Source organism: Lottia gigantea (genome assembly GCF_000327385.1).
Source record: "Lottia gigantea unplaced genomic scaffold LOTGIsca_167, whole genome shotgun sequence".
In the NCBI taxonomy this organism is placed as follows: Eukaryota; Metazoa; Mollusca; class Gastropoda; family Lottiidae; genus Lottia; species Lottia gigantea.
Window position 1 is genome coordinate 285,522 of NW_008708079.1, and position 17,443 is coordinate 302,964.

At 33.4% G+C, this 17,443-nt stretch overlaps 5 protein-coding genes across 5 annotated transcripts in view; 2 read left to right on the forward strand and 3 right to left on the reverse strand.

Annotated features, from left to right (window-relative positions):
- Nucleotides 1-2,200: 2,200 nt before the first annotated feature.
- LOTGIDRAFT_173658 (hypothetical protein) lies at nucleotides 2,201-3,165 on the forward strand (the record flags this gene model as incomplete). The annotated part of the gene is made up of 2 exons (XM_009051431.1): nucleotides 2,201-2,300; nucleotides 2,408-3,165. 2 exons carry the CDS (start codon nucleotides 2,201-2,203, stop codon nucleotides 3,163-3,165), a joined length of 858 nt encoding a protein of 285 aa, XP_009049679.1.
- A 437-nt stretch (nucleotides 3,166-3,602) lies between these two features.
- On the forward strand, nucleotides 3,603-3,917 carry LOTGIDRAFT_99085 (hypothetical protein; the record flags this gene model as incomplete). Its single annotated transcript, XM_009051410.1, has 1 exon — nucleotides 3,603-3,917. A coding segment is annotated over one exon (315 nt), but the record flags the coding sequence as incomplete, so codon positions are not given.
- Nucleotides 3,918-14,357: 10,440 nt separating this feature from the next.
- Nucleotides 14,358-14,822, reverse strand: LOTGIDRAFT_173659 (hypothetical protein; the record flags this gene model as incomplete). The annotated part of the gene is made up of 1 exon (XM_009051432.1): nucleotides 14,358-14,822. One exon carries the CDS (start codon nucleotides 14,820-14,822, stop codon nucleotides 14,358-14,360), a length of 465 nt encoding a protein of 154 aa, XP_009049680.1.
- Nucleotides 14,823-15,334: 512 nt separating this feature from the next.
- On the reverse strand, nucleotides 15,335-15,733 carry LOTGIDRAFT_173660 (hypothetical protein; the record flags this gene model as incomplete). Its single annotated transcript, XM_009051433.1, has 1 exon — nucleotides 15,335-15,733. One exon carries the CDS (start codon nucleotides 15,731-15,733, stop codon nucleotides 15,335-15,337), a length of 399 nt encoding a protein of 132 aa, XP_009049681.1.
- A 158-nt stretch (nucleotides 15,734-15,891) lies between these two features.
- The window catches only part of LOTGIDRAFT_173661 (hypothetical protein), a gene marked incomplete at both ends in the record, with an annotated part of 2,137 nt that continues 585 nt past the window's right edge, over nucleotides 15,892-17,443 (reverse strand). The window contains one exon of the mRNA XM_009051434.1: nucleotides 15,892-16,491. Within this exon, the coding sequence (XP_009049682.1) occupies nucleotides 15,892-16,491 (600 nt within the window). The remainder of the gene's footprint in view (nucleotides 16,492-17,443) is intronic.

The following is a 17,443-nucleotide window of genomic DNA, read 5'->3' on the forward strand; positions in this document are numbered from 1 at the left end:
CTACGATACTGTTGCGAAACTTGACTCTTATATGATCCAGGAGCTTTATTGGTGGATTGACAAATGCAATCTTTTCAATGGGAATCATATTCAGCCCCCACCAGTGGATGAGATGGTAACCACTGATGTATCTGAAGTGGGTTGGGGATCTCACTTAAATAATTTTCAGACAAATTCTTTATGGCTTCCAAGTGAACAAGGAAATCACATTAATTTCTTAGAACTGTTGGCAGTGTTTAAGGCTTTGGAAAGTCTTTGTTCTGAACTCCATGATATACACATCTGTATACAATCTGATAATTCTGTTGCTATTGCTTATATCAACAATCTTGGAGGTGCAATAAATTCAATACATGAATTGTCCAAATCTATTTGGTTATGGTGTTCTAGACGGAATATATATTTGTCTGCTAAGCATATCCAGGGTAAATTCAACCTGGAGGCTGATTTTTTATCAAGAAATTTTTCGAATTCCACTGAGTGGATGCTCCATGAGAATAGATTTAATAAGATTTGTAACTATTTTGGTACTTCGTATAGAGATTTATTTGCATCCTCCTTAAATTATCAGATTGAACCTTATGTTTCTTGGTATCCAGATCCTTACTGTGTAGCTTGTGATGCCTTCACCATTTCTTGGAGTAATTATTATCCTTACATTTTTGCTCCTTTCAGTTTAATACCACGGATCCTTAACAAGATTATGTTGGACAAGGTGTCTTGGGCAATAATGGTTGTTCCAGCTTGGTCAACCCAGGTATGGTATCCTCTACTTTTAAACCTTTTGGTTGATTACCCACTTCTTTTGCCCAAGAGAAGAGATTTATTGAAGTTAGTCCACAGTGGTGCGTTGCATCCATTGAAAGGCAATTCCCTCAGGTTGACCGTTTGTCTTCTATCAGGACAAACATTCAGAGTAAAGGCAATTCAAAAGAGTCTGCAGAACTCATCCTTAACTCATGGGGACCTAAAACAAACAAGCAATATCAGTTGGCTTGGAAGAGATGGAATCTTTGGTGTGTGTGCAAGGGAAAATCAATCCCTTATTTCCATCTATAGAGAATTTGTTAAATTTTCTTGGGGATTTGTACAAATCTAATTGCTCATATAGTTTTATAAATGCAACACGTTCAAGTATAGTTCAGACGTTGGTAACTGTAGGGAATTCCCATCTAAAAGGCCATCCTTTACTTACTCGTTTCATGAAAGGTGTTTTTGTACAAAAACCTCCTAAGCCACGCTACTTGGCAACATGGGATATATCTATTTTATTATGATATTTAAGTTTTTTGTATCCGTTGCTTACAATTAAAGCAGTTTATCTGTTGTCATTGTCAACTGCCCAACGTTGTCAAACATTAGCATCTTTCTCTTTAGATTCTGTGAAAGATCTCAACATCGAGTATATTAAAAACATCTCGTCCTTCACGACCTCTATATAGTGTCAACATAAATAATTATAAAAATTACGTACATATATTTCAACAACAGAGAGTAAACGTAAAACACAAAGTCTATTTCTTTTTTCAATAAAAAAGCTGTATGTGCCTCTACTATTTCCAGGTGGATTAAAGAAGCTTTCATTTCTTCTGGCATCAATACAGATATTTTTAAACCACATTCCTTAAGAGGTGCTGCCTCGTCTGTTGCTAACTTAGCAGGACTTTCTATTTCAGAAATACTAAACAGCTGATTGGAGGTCAGAGAAGACTTTTGCTGACTTCTATAACAGAGATATTCTGCCTTCCTTTTCAGATGTTGTGTTGAATAAATTATAAACATTTTCAGGATTTTTAATCTTTTTTAATTCTTGTTGTCAACCTCTTTAAATTATGCAATATTAATCCGAAATGCCCAAAGGGCATAGATGGAATATAATTTAACTCTCAGCCGAGTGCCCAAAGGGCTCGAAGGATGAGAGAAATCATATGAATATATAGCCTGAGGGCTTGAGGATTACCGAAGTCCCTCCCAGGTTATATGTTTATATAATTTAAGGTTGACAACGTGCCTGGTTTTAAATAGACACTGACAACAGGTTGCTGGGCCTGACATCAACTATGATCACGTGACATAGGTCAGGGTTCATGGTTTTCTTTTTACTTTAAACATGAGAGAGACGGGAGAGTAAAATTGCTCGAAAATAGTGGTTAAATTCACGAAAACCTTGTACAGTTGAACTTGCTTGCACAGAATAAAAATGGCGGAAGAAGGTGCAAAATCTAAAACTGAATATGATTTAGCTGCCAGGCTACCACCACAGCCATCGGTTATCAACTCTAAAAATAGTAACACAGTTGGTTTGTCAGGCGAATCTCCACAAAGAATCACCGATTCAAACAACGAAAGTTCAAAAATTGTGTATTTCAAAAACAGAGTTTGAAGGAATTAAAGAATTTCATAACAGAAAATTTTCGAAAGGAATCGGAATTTTCACGACAGTCAAAAATTGGTCTACCTTATGGAAGTAAACAAACTGCCCAGAAATCAGATGACTATGATAACTTTACAAGGAAACGTAAGCTTGAACATGTGATTTCTGATTCTGATTCGGAGGAAGAAGATATTATCCCTTCACCTCAGATACCTAGACATATTACCGGTACGGTAAATAATGATGTTATAGATCAAATTGATCAACTATTAGCACAAGACCCTATCATGGGAGATAACTCAAATAATGACACCGATCATGATCAGGACATGGAAATGTTCGAATCTGCTTTAGAACAGGAATACACGATTAAAAACGTGGAAGGAGCAAAAGTCAATGACAAAATAATTGGCATCGTAAATCAGTTATTCGTTAAAGTACTGCCAGAAGAAAAGCTCAAGGTTATTTTTTACAAGTACCCCGAACCTGCAAATATGAATGTGGTCATGCCATTGGTAAATAAAGAAATTTGGGGTGCCTTAAGCAGTACCACGAAAACTGCTGATCTCAGAAACCAGAGAATTCATATGAAAATCACTAAATCTTCTTATTCTCTTGCGGAATTGATGAGTTTTCTAATGGAGAGTAAGAGGAAGGCAAAGATTTCTCCTGAGGACATCTCAAAAGCTATTAGAATGGCTATGGATGCAATAACTCTACTAGCTCAGGCAAACAGAGAATTTGTCCAGCGAAGAAAGGATAGTATCTCATCCTGCAAAGCTATTGTGTAATCCCTCTTCAACTGGAGAGTGGGATTGTTCTCAACTCTTGTTTGGAGAAGATTTGGTGAAGACTATAAAGGACTTAAAAGAAGCCAGCAGTGTTACACAACAATCTACCTATACTCCAAACAGAAATCCTTACAATAGTTTTAAAGGAAGTTCTAAGCAATCCAATGCAAAAGTTTCCCAAAGTTTCAAGAAATCTGGCCAAACAAGACAAACCATGGAAACCCATCAGGGAAAAGAATCATACTCAAACCAAGAAGTAGATAATACTGATGAGGACTTGGTGAGTGAAATAAATACATACTACAATCATCTTGGCGAAATCAGCTTTGTCACAATACCGAGTTTATATCAACAAGTGGTTCGAGTACTGTAGTGAAAGGAAATTGGATGCCTTTCATCCATCTGTAGAGACTGTCATTGAATACCTTACTGTTTTATTTAATTCTGGATTACAATATAGTGGTATAAACTCAGCTCGTAGTGCGTTAGCATCTTTTTTAACTATTAACAATAAGCCTGTAGATTCGAATCCAATTGTCATTCGATTTCTTAAAGGTGTATTCAACATTAGACCAGCTTTACCGAGAAATAATCTCTCATGGGATATTAATTTTGTGCTTTCATATTTAAAAATGCTATCACCTGTGAAGAAAATATCGTTGAAACTGTTAACTTTTAAGTTAGTTATGTTATTTGCATTATTGTCAGGAAGTCGTATTCAGACTTTACAGTGTTTGGATATAAGGAATATCCATGTCACAAAATCTTCAGTTCAGTTTGTAATAAGTGAAAAATTAAAGCAGACTCGTCCTGGATTTCACCAAGAACCAATAACTATTAGAGGCTTTGCTCCAGATAGGAGATTGTGTATTATTACAGTTCTTGAGGAGTATATTAATAGAACAAAAGATATTCGTTCTTCAAATCAGTTATTTTTGAGTTTTGTCAAACCATGTAAATCTGTCAGCAAAGATACCATTTCTCGATGGATTAAGACTGTCTTATCATCTGCAGGAATTGATGTGAATAAGTTTGTTCCATATAGTACTAGGTCAGCATCAACTAGTGCAGCTCATAGAGCAAGTGTTCCAATGGAATCTATGCTTAGAACTGCGGGTTGGTCTAAGGATTCTACTTTTAGAAAATATTATAAAAAACCTCTATCCAATGAATGTATTTATAGTCTCAAGATAATAGACTCTAATTGTTAGCTTTTATTTAAATATATTTGTGTTTAAATATTTAAAGATATAAATGATATGTTAAGAGTACATGTTTGTGTTAATTATTATGAATCTTGTCTTAAAAGGTTGAAAGACAATAGATGATGATGTGTTTGATTCCAACTTTAAAATCTCATGGGACCTTTAACCCTTTGTCAATCAACAAAGCAGAATTTATAAAAATAATTAAACGAGACTTACCTGTAAGATGAAGTTTGATTATAATTCTGCTTTGCTGTTGACTAGGTTAGAGGTAACATGCCCACCCTTTTGAAATGGTTTGTGGAAAATGTCTAACTTTTTCATCCCACCCTGGGTCTTTTTTGAATCATTATTGGTAATCAAACACAGGTTGACAATTGAAGTAGTAGCTGCGCGCGCATCTCATGTTACCTCTAACCCAGTCGACAACAAAGCAGAATTATTATCAAACTTCACCTTACAGGTAAGTCTTGTTTAATTTTTAAATTAATACAATATATCAATCCTTACAAAATTGAATACTAAGAAAATTCTCATATTGATTGAATCATTTTCTTTCCTCATATCTAATTTAACAAGTGGTTGCCTTATAAGATACGCCCACTTTCCTGATACATTTTCAGTATATCAAGGTGACCGTATATCAAGGGCAGTCACCAATCTGTGTCAAATCATACCAAAAATCTAATTTGTGCAAGATATTGTTGATTTAAACAAACACACATTATTTAATAAAACTCTGACATAAACTGTCACCTCGATCACCAACAAATTTTGATGAGTTTTTACTAAGTCAAGGGAAATGACTCAAATTCAGTTGATCAAAAAATTGTCAAATTCAATCTTGACTAAGATCTCATCATTATAAATGATCATATCAAATTTCATTTAAATAGGATGAAAACTGTTCTCTCTATTGTGTTCACAAACAAATGTTGACGCGTTCTTCATAAATCAAGGGCAATAACTCAAAAACCGTTCAACGAATAATCGTGAATATAAAACTTGTCCAAGATCTCATCAATATTAATGATCACACCAAATTTCAATCAAAATCAGATGAAAACTGTAGTCTCTAGCCCGTTCACAAGCCAATTGTGGACTGACGGAAGAACAGGGGTGACGACAATATACGTCCACATTATAATGTGGGCGTATAAAAACTGTTATTATAGATTCTTTTACACTAGGCCCCAATTAATAAAGAAAAGTAATAAATAAATGATCAACATCTGACAAAAGCATAGAGCAGAGGTCACACTTGCATTCTGTGATCTGGGCCAGGTCCACTTTAAACGGAAATAAGCATGCGCTCTCTAATTAAAAAGATTACAAAAGGTCTACGAGGAGTCAAAATCGCGGACAATAACAATAATTTTCGATTGATCTGGTCTATGCTTTCGAAAAACTCCCACTTCTTTAGATCACGACTGGATCTATTATTATGGTCGAGAATATCTCCTGGCACTGTTTACCAGTCCTCCGAGAGTAACCTTTCTTGGCCAGAAGATCTGAGAGATTATCATACATCTTGTGGTTTTGATGAATACTGTCCAACTGGGACTGTATTCGTTCATCTCTCCACAAGGTGATGAAATCTCTCGTTTCTTCTGTCGTCCACACTGTACCTCTGACGGAGGACATTTTATTTATTTGTAGATATATAATGGCCGCCGATAAGGAAGTTGTAAACCCTGCATATGCGCAGAAGAATTTTTAAACGGAGCCAGGCTCGCATTCGTTTTATACTAGTAAAATTGAAGTGGGCCAGGCACCGATTAAATTGGCTCGCTTTATTCCATTTACACTAGAAAAATTTAAGTGGACCAGGCACCAATCAGGGCCTGGCTTACTTTATCGGAGCCGAGTGTAAAGGGGGTATTAGTGAGTAACTACTAGCTACTGAAGTATCAATCAGTACTTCAGAACAATTCCAAATCAACATTTATAATGTGATTACTTCTTGGTTGCGTTATTGAAGTATAATTAAATGTAATGTTTATATCAAGGAGTCATTAACACTCATCATCTCAATATATAAGTATACAATATATTATTCTATACCTGATATGAAATTAAGAATTATCACATGTTTTTTGATGCCTTGTTATCATCAATTGTTTATTTTGGTTTCCCCTCATCCTCTTTCTTACTATTTTACTTGTATATTGTTTGTTTTTTTGTTATTTTTTGTTTTGTTTTTTTATAGGCCATTTTTTAGTAAAATTATGGGGTAAAGCCAAGTAGATAGTGGGTTTTACAATTTAATAATTAACTGTAATTAAATGACATTATCCTTCAGTTTGTGTTTGTATTATTTGGGGAGTAAGAGGGGACACAAATATAAATGTCTATTTGTGGTAGATGAGTTGTTTTTATATACTATGTACTGTGATACATTCTAGATTAAAAAACATTTTCATTTATCAAGTGAGCAGACATTTCTGCTGACAGAGTTAATTTTACTGGGGTTTTGTGATGTTAACAAAAAAGCAAATATATCTACCTGATCAGAACACAAACTCAGTTAAAGAGTTGATGTTCCTTTGTAACAAGGTAAAACAAAAAGAGCTACATGAACCATTTTCAATTAGTCAATTAGTTTGCAATGAAAAAAATTTTATCACCTTGGTATATAGCCTCAACCTGTTTGTTTTCTAAAAATAATGCCTGAAACTCTCATTTTGACTTTAGCATAATTTACAGCTGATTTGAAGGCTTAGTTTAAATTTTATTAAAAACAAGAACCAGAACCAGAATTACTTGTGTATGCTATTAAGTGGTAAGAAGCAATAATATAGACAGACTGACACGTAATAAATGAACTTACCTGTGAGCAAATGAAATAACAACCTTTTGTGCACACTGCCAAATATTGCCATGAAATGCATCATGTCCACTAACTGTTCTATACCAGGTTTTAATATAATCTCTTACAGTATACTCCAAAACCTGAATATATAGATAAACATAGATATATAAAATAGTTAATGTACATTCAAAAGAAACAATATATATTGATAATAATGATAATAATGCATTCATATAGCGCCTATTTTCTAGAAAGTTCTACTCAATGGCGCTGAGTTGCTGTGTCATATCTGGTATTCACTAGTGAATAAGTGTGTCTTAAGACGAGTTTTGAATATGTCCACTGACTTTACATCTTTAACATGTTTTGGTAGGTTGTTCCATAGCACAGGTGCTGCAACTGAAAAAGCATGATTACCAGAGTAAGCTCGCAAAGGTTTAGGCACAAGAAGATTGTTTCTAGTTGTTGAACGTGTACACAGACCTCCTTTTTTAATTTCTATCAAATCACTTGGATAGATTGGGGCAAGTCCCTGTATACACTTGTATGTGAGGAGAAGTATTTTGTAATGAATTCGTCTGTTTATTGGAAGTCAATGAAGAGTCTGTAGGACTGGTGTTATATGATCATATGCTCTTGTTTTAGTAATGAGTCTTGCAGCGGTATTTTATATTTTTTTGCAAACTTCGGAGACTGGATGCTGGTAGACCATAAAGTAGAGAGTTGCAATAGTCCAAACGTGAGGTGATCAGGGAGTTCACTAGTAGCTTAGTTGAGTCAGTATTAAGATATTTTCTAATTCTATCGATTTGGAAAAGCTGAAAATGACATGATTTTGATATGGCAGCAATATGTTTTGTCATGTCCATAGAGTCATTGAAGATGACACCCAGATTTCGTACTGATGAAACAGGTTTGATTTCTTCAGATCCAACAGAAATATTGGTTGACGCAATTGTTGATAAACAGTTTTAGACCCAATTGTAATAGATTCTGTTTTGTCTGAGTTCAATTTTAAAAAGTTATCAAGAATACATAATCTTATGCTGTCAATATAGCATTCAAGCTATGTCTGTTTTATTGGAATGTCACACGGTGGTCCAACTAGATAGAGTTGGGTGTCGTCGGCAAAAAGGTGATAATCAACACAATGTTCACTAATAATGTCGCCCAAAGGAGTAGTATATGCTGTAAAAAGAACAGGTCCCAAGACAGAGCCCTGTGGAACTCCAAATTGTATATAAGCCGCTTTTGACTTATTACTCCTCACATGATTTTGTTGGAGCTGCCCAGATGATTTTCTCTAGTTGAGTTTGGGACACTGGATAAAACTTAAGTCTGATTTTTCAGGACTAACAACAGGCTGCTCTCTCGCACTCACAGGAAATTGTTCTCTAATTGCAGCTATTTTATTAATGAAGTACTCAGAGAAGACTTCTGGCAATTCTTCTACCTTGAAACAATTTGGGTAATTATCACTTGAGGCTTCTTTTGTTAAATTATTGAAGGTGTTATAGAGAGTCTTGGAGTTGTTTCACTGAGTCACAAGATCATGAAGATATTGAATCTTGGCAGTCCTGATAGCATAAGAATAATGGTTACGCTTGTTTTTGAAAATTTCATGATGTATTTCCAGTTTTGATTTACGCCAAGCATTTTCAGCAGATCGACATTCATGTTTTGATAAAAGAAAAGCATCATTGAACCATTTACTAGAAGGTCTGATGGTCACAGAACGTTTCGTTAGTGGTGCATGTTTATCGAAAGTATCTTTTAGGGTGTTATTAACAAATGACCACCTATCATCCAACAAGACGATGTTGGACACCTTCTCCGAAAGAGAGTTGATGTTGATATCCTCCACAAATTGATTTAAATCAATATTTCGACACTTCCTGTAGACTATTTCAGTTCTCGTTGGACGCGGTTTGGACATGTCCAGATCAGCAAACACACTGAAGTGATCTGACAGCTCATGATTATGTACACTAACATATGACAATAATTTGCATATAGCTAATTGGGTTAAAGTACCAATTGTTTATATCCAAAATTATCCAATATTTGTTTAAATTCCCTAGCATAAGAATCACTAGCATTGTCGACATGAATATTAAAGTCACCAAAAAGCAAAGGTTGATCACATGATAGGGATAGATTTGAGATCAGGTCCAGAAATTCATCCTCAAAAATTTGAAACGTTAGTTTGTTTTTACTGGAAGGTGGCGGTCTGTAAATGGCTATTATTTTAGCAGTAATGTTATTTTGTGTAAACCTTATATCAATATGTTTGAAACTTTTAAAGACTTTGTTTTCATTGGTATCGCTTCTTAATGCAAGCGACTCTCTTAATATTATTGCTATTCCACCCCCTCTTGATGTTAGGCGGTTTTCATTTATCATATCATAGTTCATTAATTGTAATTTAGCCAGGATTCAGTTATTATAAGTATGTCAATTAGTTCATCCAGAATATATTGATTTAATTCAATTGATTTGTTTCTCACAGATCTGGAATTTAATAAACACAGTTTTAGTTTTTGTGTCTTGATTGACTTAGATTTGATCAGATCAGAATTTGTACTGTGAGCTGAAGTTAGTTTTTTATTTATATAGGCTGTGAACTTCTTTCCTGAACTTTTACTTCTCTTAGTTGGTTTGCTTGAGTTTATATTAAGATACTTAATATAGTTGTACTGATTAAGTTTTAGTTTGTGGGATGTATTGTTGAAAGTGATTAACTCTTCACTACTATAAGTTAACATTTGTTTAAACACATGTCAGAATTTGATATCAATAGTTACTATTGATATAGTCAATATTTCAAATCCATATATCTCCAAAAATTCACAGAATCTATCCAAAATAAATTACATTATTAGAATCTGCTATAGTTGGTGTTGATGTTTGCCAATTTTCACTAATACACACTAACAATGAAAACTTTGCATACTGTCTCTTTAAATTAGGGTCATGGTGTTTTGGTGTAAACTTACAAGAATCATTAAATAAATAGTAAAATTGGCTTCATTTTTGTTATAAATTCTCAGTGTATTAGAATATGATACTAAACTAAGTTGACAAAATTAAAAGGATTGTAAAGAGGTTTTCTTAATTTTATTTATCAGGGACACTGATAACATCAATTTGTGCCATTCCAATTTTCAATCAGACGTCTGTAGTTCCTGCAATTTCACTAAAACTAAGCATTTATGAGTCGCTAAGTCCTTATGTGATACAGCATATTTTACGATTTGTGACATCATCAAACCCTTAGTTTTAGTTCATTGGTTGATGAACGCAGAATTTTCGCATGTTAATTCAAATGAATGGCCACGTTGTCAAAGGAGATGACATTATTACAATGTCATTACATCATCAGAGATCACTAAAGAAATTTGTAGTTCATCGCTAAATGGGTTCACTGTAGCATGTGACAATAAAATGTAAATAATTGATATATACTTCCTCATATGATTTCTTCATTTGCTCCTACAATATATTAAGTTTTGTTTTGCAGTTCTGATTGTTTGTACTTCAGTTTTCTATTTATGATTTTGAAGAAAATTCACTTCTGTAATTTCTCCTGTACAGGATTCTAATGAGGCCAAAATCAAATTGAACAGTAAGTATCAGTGGGTGAGAGCCGACACTGGCCCATCTCCCAAAAGCACTGGCTAGGGCATCAGAATATTTTACACCTTGAGGACGATCCGAAGCACCCAATAACCCAGCAAACGACAATCCTACTCGCTACTGACTGCCATCCCACCGTCATAAAAAAAGACAGTGTTCCATCTCAGCATTAGAGTAAAGGTTAGCAAATTATCTCCCTTTGACCACAAGATGAATGTAGAAGACAATTGATGAAAATATTTTATATTTAGCACAAATAGAAAAATTCACCAGAATTTAATTGTCACGAAATAAATCACATGGTTAATTTAAAGAAACTGGAAAAATAAACAGAACTTTTAAAGTTTCAAATGTAAGACATATTTATTGTCACTATCACTAAAATATATATATATATACAACGTTTTAGTGATAGCGACAATAAACTTAGTGATTGGATAATTAGACAGAAAAACTCTTAAAAAAAGAAAAGAGAGTAAATCAATGAATTTATCTGTAAAATACACATTAAAATAAGTTGTAATATTACCTCTTTTAAAACATCATCTATAATACTAGCACCAGTCATTCTTTTATCAAAGTTTTTAATTTTAGTCACACTATCCATCTTACAACTTATCTAGAAATATAACAAGATTCTAGAGACAATATATCATAAGATAATTTTACCGTATTTGCGTGGTATTGCTTTCTTCCAGAATCAGATGCCTCTGATAACAATCACCAAAATAATCCACAGTGGCAAACAACAAAACACTTTATAATCATAAAGAGAGATTGCCAGGCAATATAAACATATGACCACACAGCAGTTTTAAATTCAATAAAAAGAAACATGAACCACACTGTTTAATCAGGTCAGTTGATTACCATAACTCAATCTAAATAACCAAATCAACATAGATAGAACAAGTTTATTTTCACTTTAAGTATTATTCAGATTTGGATGTCTTTTAGCTGAAGTGAAGAGTGATATACTGTACCATATGTAAAATTTTATCTTTTAAGTTAGGTCTAAAAAAAAACATTCTTTGAAAGTCTGTCAAATTTGATATTGCAATATTAATGATCATACCCTTCATTAATATCAGATGAAAAATTTAGTCTCTATTTTGCTTACAAGAAACGTGACTGACAGACTGACTGATGAGACAGACAACATTGTACATCCACCTGTTGATGTATTATGGATAATAATATGATTAATAATGGTTTAAACTAGTTTAATTTTAATTTGTCCAATATGTTAGATTAAATATTGACATCATGCTGTAGTATTCATCTTCTGTTGAAGGAATCATTTCCACTCTAACAAAAGTCCTCCTGGGTTGTAGATTACAAATAATTATTACATTTCTACAATTAAATAGAAATATACAATATACAACATTATAAATATGATTACCTTATTCAATCCATCAGGTGGTAGGGATAATGTTGATAGTGTCAGCAATTCAAAGTTTTCACTTTTCTGTTGGCCATAGAAAAAGGCTATTGTTAAAAATCTACAAAAGATTGAATAAACATATCATACCACTATGTACATAATGTAGTTTCATGAAAACTTTACCAAAACTCAATACATGGTCAGCCAAAAGATAGTTTGCAAGGCAAGGTAACATACGCCCACTACCAGCTGTCAGAAATGATAAGTCTGTAGTGGCTTTATAAAAAAATGAAATGAATGGAGTTTTAAGACCATCTTTTCTGCACCATGTAGGAATATTTTGCCAGGACAGCGGCATTAGCCTGCTCTTTAAATGTTCAATGAAGTCACTATCCTTGGTATTTGCTAAGTAACATTTCAATTTTCACTTATGGTAAATTTTCATTAGCGGATTATATTTTTTGAATATTTTTACATTTCATGATTTATAATTTCTGTAAAAATGGTTGTAACGATTACAACATAGTAAAGGAGACTGTAAAACAATCTGATGACCTTGAATAAATCATCTTTCCTTAATATTCCATTTAAACCCTGCTGTAATTTCTGGAGAAAGTTTGATAAAATTGTTTTTTTATGCCCAATTTTTTTTTTTTTTTTAGTGAATAGTAACAATAAAATTGAAGGTAAAGAAATTTACTGAAATACAGAACTCATTGGTATTATATATATCTTTAAAGATATTGTGGTTTTATTGAGGACTAATCTATTGTATTTCTGAAGGTGAAATTCCTAATTGTAGATGATGTTGATATGAAAGGTAAGTGTATATTATGATATTATAGATGATGTTGATATGAAAGGTAAGTGTATATTATGATATTATAGATGATGTTGATATGAAAGGTAAGTGTATATTATGATATTATAGATGATGTTGATATGAAAGGTAAGTGTATACTATGATATTATAGATGATGTTGATATGAAAGGTAAGTGTATACTATGATATTGTAGATGATGTTGATATGAAAGGTAAGTGTATATTATGATATTATAGATGATGTTGATATGAAAGGTAAGTGTATATTATGATATTATAGATGATGTTGATATGAAAGGTAAGTGTATACTATGATATTATAGATGATGTTGATATTTATACTGTGGTCAAAGGGAGATAATTTGTCAATTCTGATTTATGATGAATTACCTCCCTTAGACCACAAACAAAATATTAAATTTAATCATGATATTTAATTATTGAAAACTATCTACCGAATAACAGAAGTTAGAAATTAATCAATGAAGTAAAAGAATTGCTGTCAGCTGATATTATTACTTATTTATAAATATCGTCGTTGCGCTTCAATAACCTCGTATCTCAGAATTTAAAGGTTTTCAGGAGAAGAAAAAAACTGTTTTTTTCTGTCAGTTTTCATCTTATTGATCCCATATTTGACACATCAACAACGAAAAGAAATGCATATTTGCTGAATTGAGTTCCACGGAATTGAAAAAAAACAATAGGAATTACGATACGAGATACGATGTTTAGTCATATTAGATGAATCGAGATACGATATATTTCTCTACATACGATTATTCCACACCCAACATAAAGCTGATTTTAGGGAGATACGATATTTTATCAACACCACCATTACTACAAAATGAACTTATTAAGTTAGGAAATGAAAATAGTGACTGGTTGAAGATGTGCACAATCGAGATAAAATGGATATTAGTTGAAATCGTAGTTATATACGATGTCGACAATTTTATATCTTCTCTTATGAAACCCCACCTGGAACATGCAGGGAATGCCAACACCGAATGTCACACTGCGATTGAGTTTTTCAGCTCGGCATGCATTTCGAAGAGTAAACATAGATATGATTTGTTTTTATTATATCAACAGTAATACCTTTATTTAGCACAATATGAAACCAATGAAAACTGAAATTGGATTGTTTATCCAACATGGCAAATTAGAGCTGAACACTGAACTCAAACGATTATAAACGATAATAAGAAATTAGAACTAATTAACTGTTAACATGGGTGTGTTCAACAATATCACTCGTTGGGGAGATTATCATGAAAATAATGGTAATCGTTGGGTATTACGGGTTTCAAATCTTGTAAATGATCAAATTTCTTCCTTGATCGGAATAGCAGAATTGTGGAGAATTAGTGGTTCATCTGACGGATCTGGATCCTTCTGTTTTGATCGACGGGGCAAATCATGTAAATCATCCGAGTAGCCGTTCTTATATCGAATCAGCGCTCCTGAATATTTGAGTACTCGCAAATTTGTTACCACGGGATCACCAACCTTGATTCCTGGACGAATTGAACTATAATATCCAAGAGATGAATAATCTTTGAAGAAGGCATAATTTACAACTTCTACTCTATAAGCAAACGGTTTCACCCTAGCCTCGCATATCTTGTCAACATAGTTTTGTGGCACATAAATGGGCTTCTTGCCAACGGTTTTCTCGATCACAGCGTGTATAGAATCGCATTCCATTTGAGTGTGACCACGTTCTAAATACTTCTGAGTTATTTTGATTCCGTATTTATTACATAGCAACAACAACATGTTCGCCATTACAATATTTCTATTCTGATATGTGCAACCATCTGAATAAATAATTATCTCCTTAACTGAGTCGTTTATTCTGTTTTGTAGGTAATGATCCACACATGAAGCAAAAGCTTGCACAGAGGTCACCCTGGCTCTCATACCAAAAGTAGCACTGGAAATCTTTGCTAACAATGTCGTAAATTGTAAAATTGTGGCATCCTAACTTTGTTTTATAGTAAAGAGCACTGGCATTGAGTTTAGGTGATAGAAGTAGAGCCTGGAAATCCATTGTAAGAACAACAATTGATGGATCATCTGTTGCTCGCTGTTTATCGCGATTCTTCTCAGCTCGTGTTTTCTCCTTTGCTTTGATATAAACTGCTTCATCGAGGTTTTTAGCTTCGTAAGAACAACATGTGTCACATCTGTCTTTTTTTGGTGAAAACAGAGCCAAATTCAGGAGATTGAAAACCTCAAAAAACAGTTTTCGTCCACATAAAACCTTCCCATTGTCTAAACAATCTGACTTATACACCTTATATAATCTGCCGAAGTACCAGACACAGGTTAGAGGTAATTTTTCGTACTGCTTGATCTACAATAGTGTGACGGTAGTTTTGGCAGATTTTGCAAAAAGCCTTAGCACTATCTGATTTGATGGTATCGCCTGAAGAACGACGTTTGCCCGGTGATTTAGTTGGTATACCGGTATCATCTGTATTGGCTATCCATGCATAAACTGTCTTTTCTCCTAGACAAAGAGTTGACAGAAACAATGATTTGCAGACTTGTAATTTCTCATTACCTTTCTTCAAGAAATACTTATTTGAACCATTTCGTCTGTATTCTGCATCATCTTTGGCAACAGTTCTTTCTTTTACACTCTCTCTATCTACCAAACTATTCACAAAAATTTTCTTCTCTTTCCAGTCCATATTTTCCCAGAAACCAGTACAAATTTTCTGTCGATCATCATCCATTAAGTTACGACAACGATTTCTTTTATCGCACGTTTTGGTACATTTTCTTTCTTTAAGTTTTCTGCTACCTTTATCTGAACTGTAAGTAAAATGACCATCAATTTTCTTGACACCTAGTCCGGATCACGAACTTCGTCATCCAAGTCATTTTCTGGTGAATTAGGTCTAACAACATCTTCATCTGAACAACGGACAGTTGAACAATTATTCTTATTGGACTCTAAATTACAATTTTCTAAAGTAATCAAATTTTCGAATAAATTATCAATGTCAATTTCTTCCGCGCAATCTTGTTCGCCAATTATACATTCTGACGTTAATGCTTTATCAACATTTGGAATAACACCATGATTTTGTAGAATTTCAACTACTGGTGATATCGGTCTTTGTGGTTTTTCAATAATCGGAGGGGAAGAGTGTTTGATGCCTCTGAATTGATCGCTTTGTGAAGGATTCGAATTTTTGAAAGGTAGTGCTGGAATTTTGCTGGAATTTTGCAGATTATTGTTTATATGATCTACAGGAATTTGTGATACGTTTTTATCATCAGATGGAGTTGCATGAATATAATTAATGGGATGTAAGTCATGAGTTTGCGATGATTGTTTTATTTCAGAGTCTTCAGACCGATTGCTTAAGGACATCTGTAAGAGTACCATTCCCCTCGACAAAGTAACATTTGGGGGCTTTCTCTTAGACATCGTAGCTTTCATCTGGAAACAAAGAGGAAAGTATACAGTACCAGAACTGATTTTTATCAAATGTCAAAAAGTCGTATCTTAGAAAATAAATATCAATCCCCACATGGTAAAAATATCGTATCTCGTAATAAAATGAAGAATAATACCGATAGAGTTCTTTGTTTTTATGATTATTGAATATTTAAAGTTAAGTATGTTGATATAAATGTGATATTATCATTCGAATACTCTTATTTGTGTATCTAAATACGACAACACTGATTTTATTAACTTTTGATAACAGTGACGAGTTCAAAGATATTTCGTGACTGTGCAGGTTATTGTAAGTCATGTTAACTACGTTTGAGGTCTCAAATGAATAAAAATGCATGGAAGTTTTATAGAAATACTTACTTCTTTAGTGTAAACAAATGTCTGTCGTCTGCTAAAAACATGTGGTCGAGTTACGAGGTTTTAACTGTAATTTTTTAAGCCAATTAAAATTTCGAGTATTTGTCACATGCTAATATTATTAATTCTAATTGGACTAGAGTTGCGACGTTTTTACACAAGGTGTATTAACGGTATTAGATGTAAACAATAACATAAAATGATTTTGACCAAAATCGAGATACGAGGTTTTAGAAGCGCAACGACGATATATGCTATCCTCTTTTTTTGTTTCATGAGTGTCGGGGCCGTGGACTTCCTGGTTTAACCGGTCCCTATTGTAGTTAAGCCACTAGTTAAGTAACTGTCCTGTTTATTAATTTCAATTGACTAGCCACCAGTGAAAATCCCAGCCTATTTGAATTTGACTGTCCTGTTTATTGAAGTGTATCACTATATTACTACTAATGTCCACTATAATGTCCAACTATTAATTAAACCTTAATTAATATTTGGCTAATTAATGATTAAGGTTAATTGACAATCAATATTGATGAAGTGGGGGTGTGATTTTCACAAGTCAGCCTTACCCCCT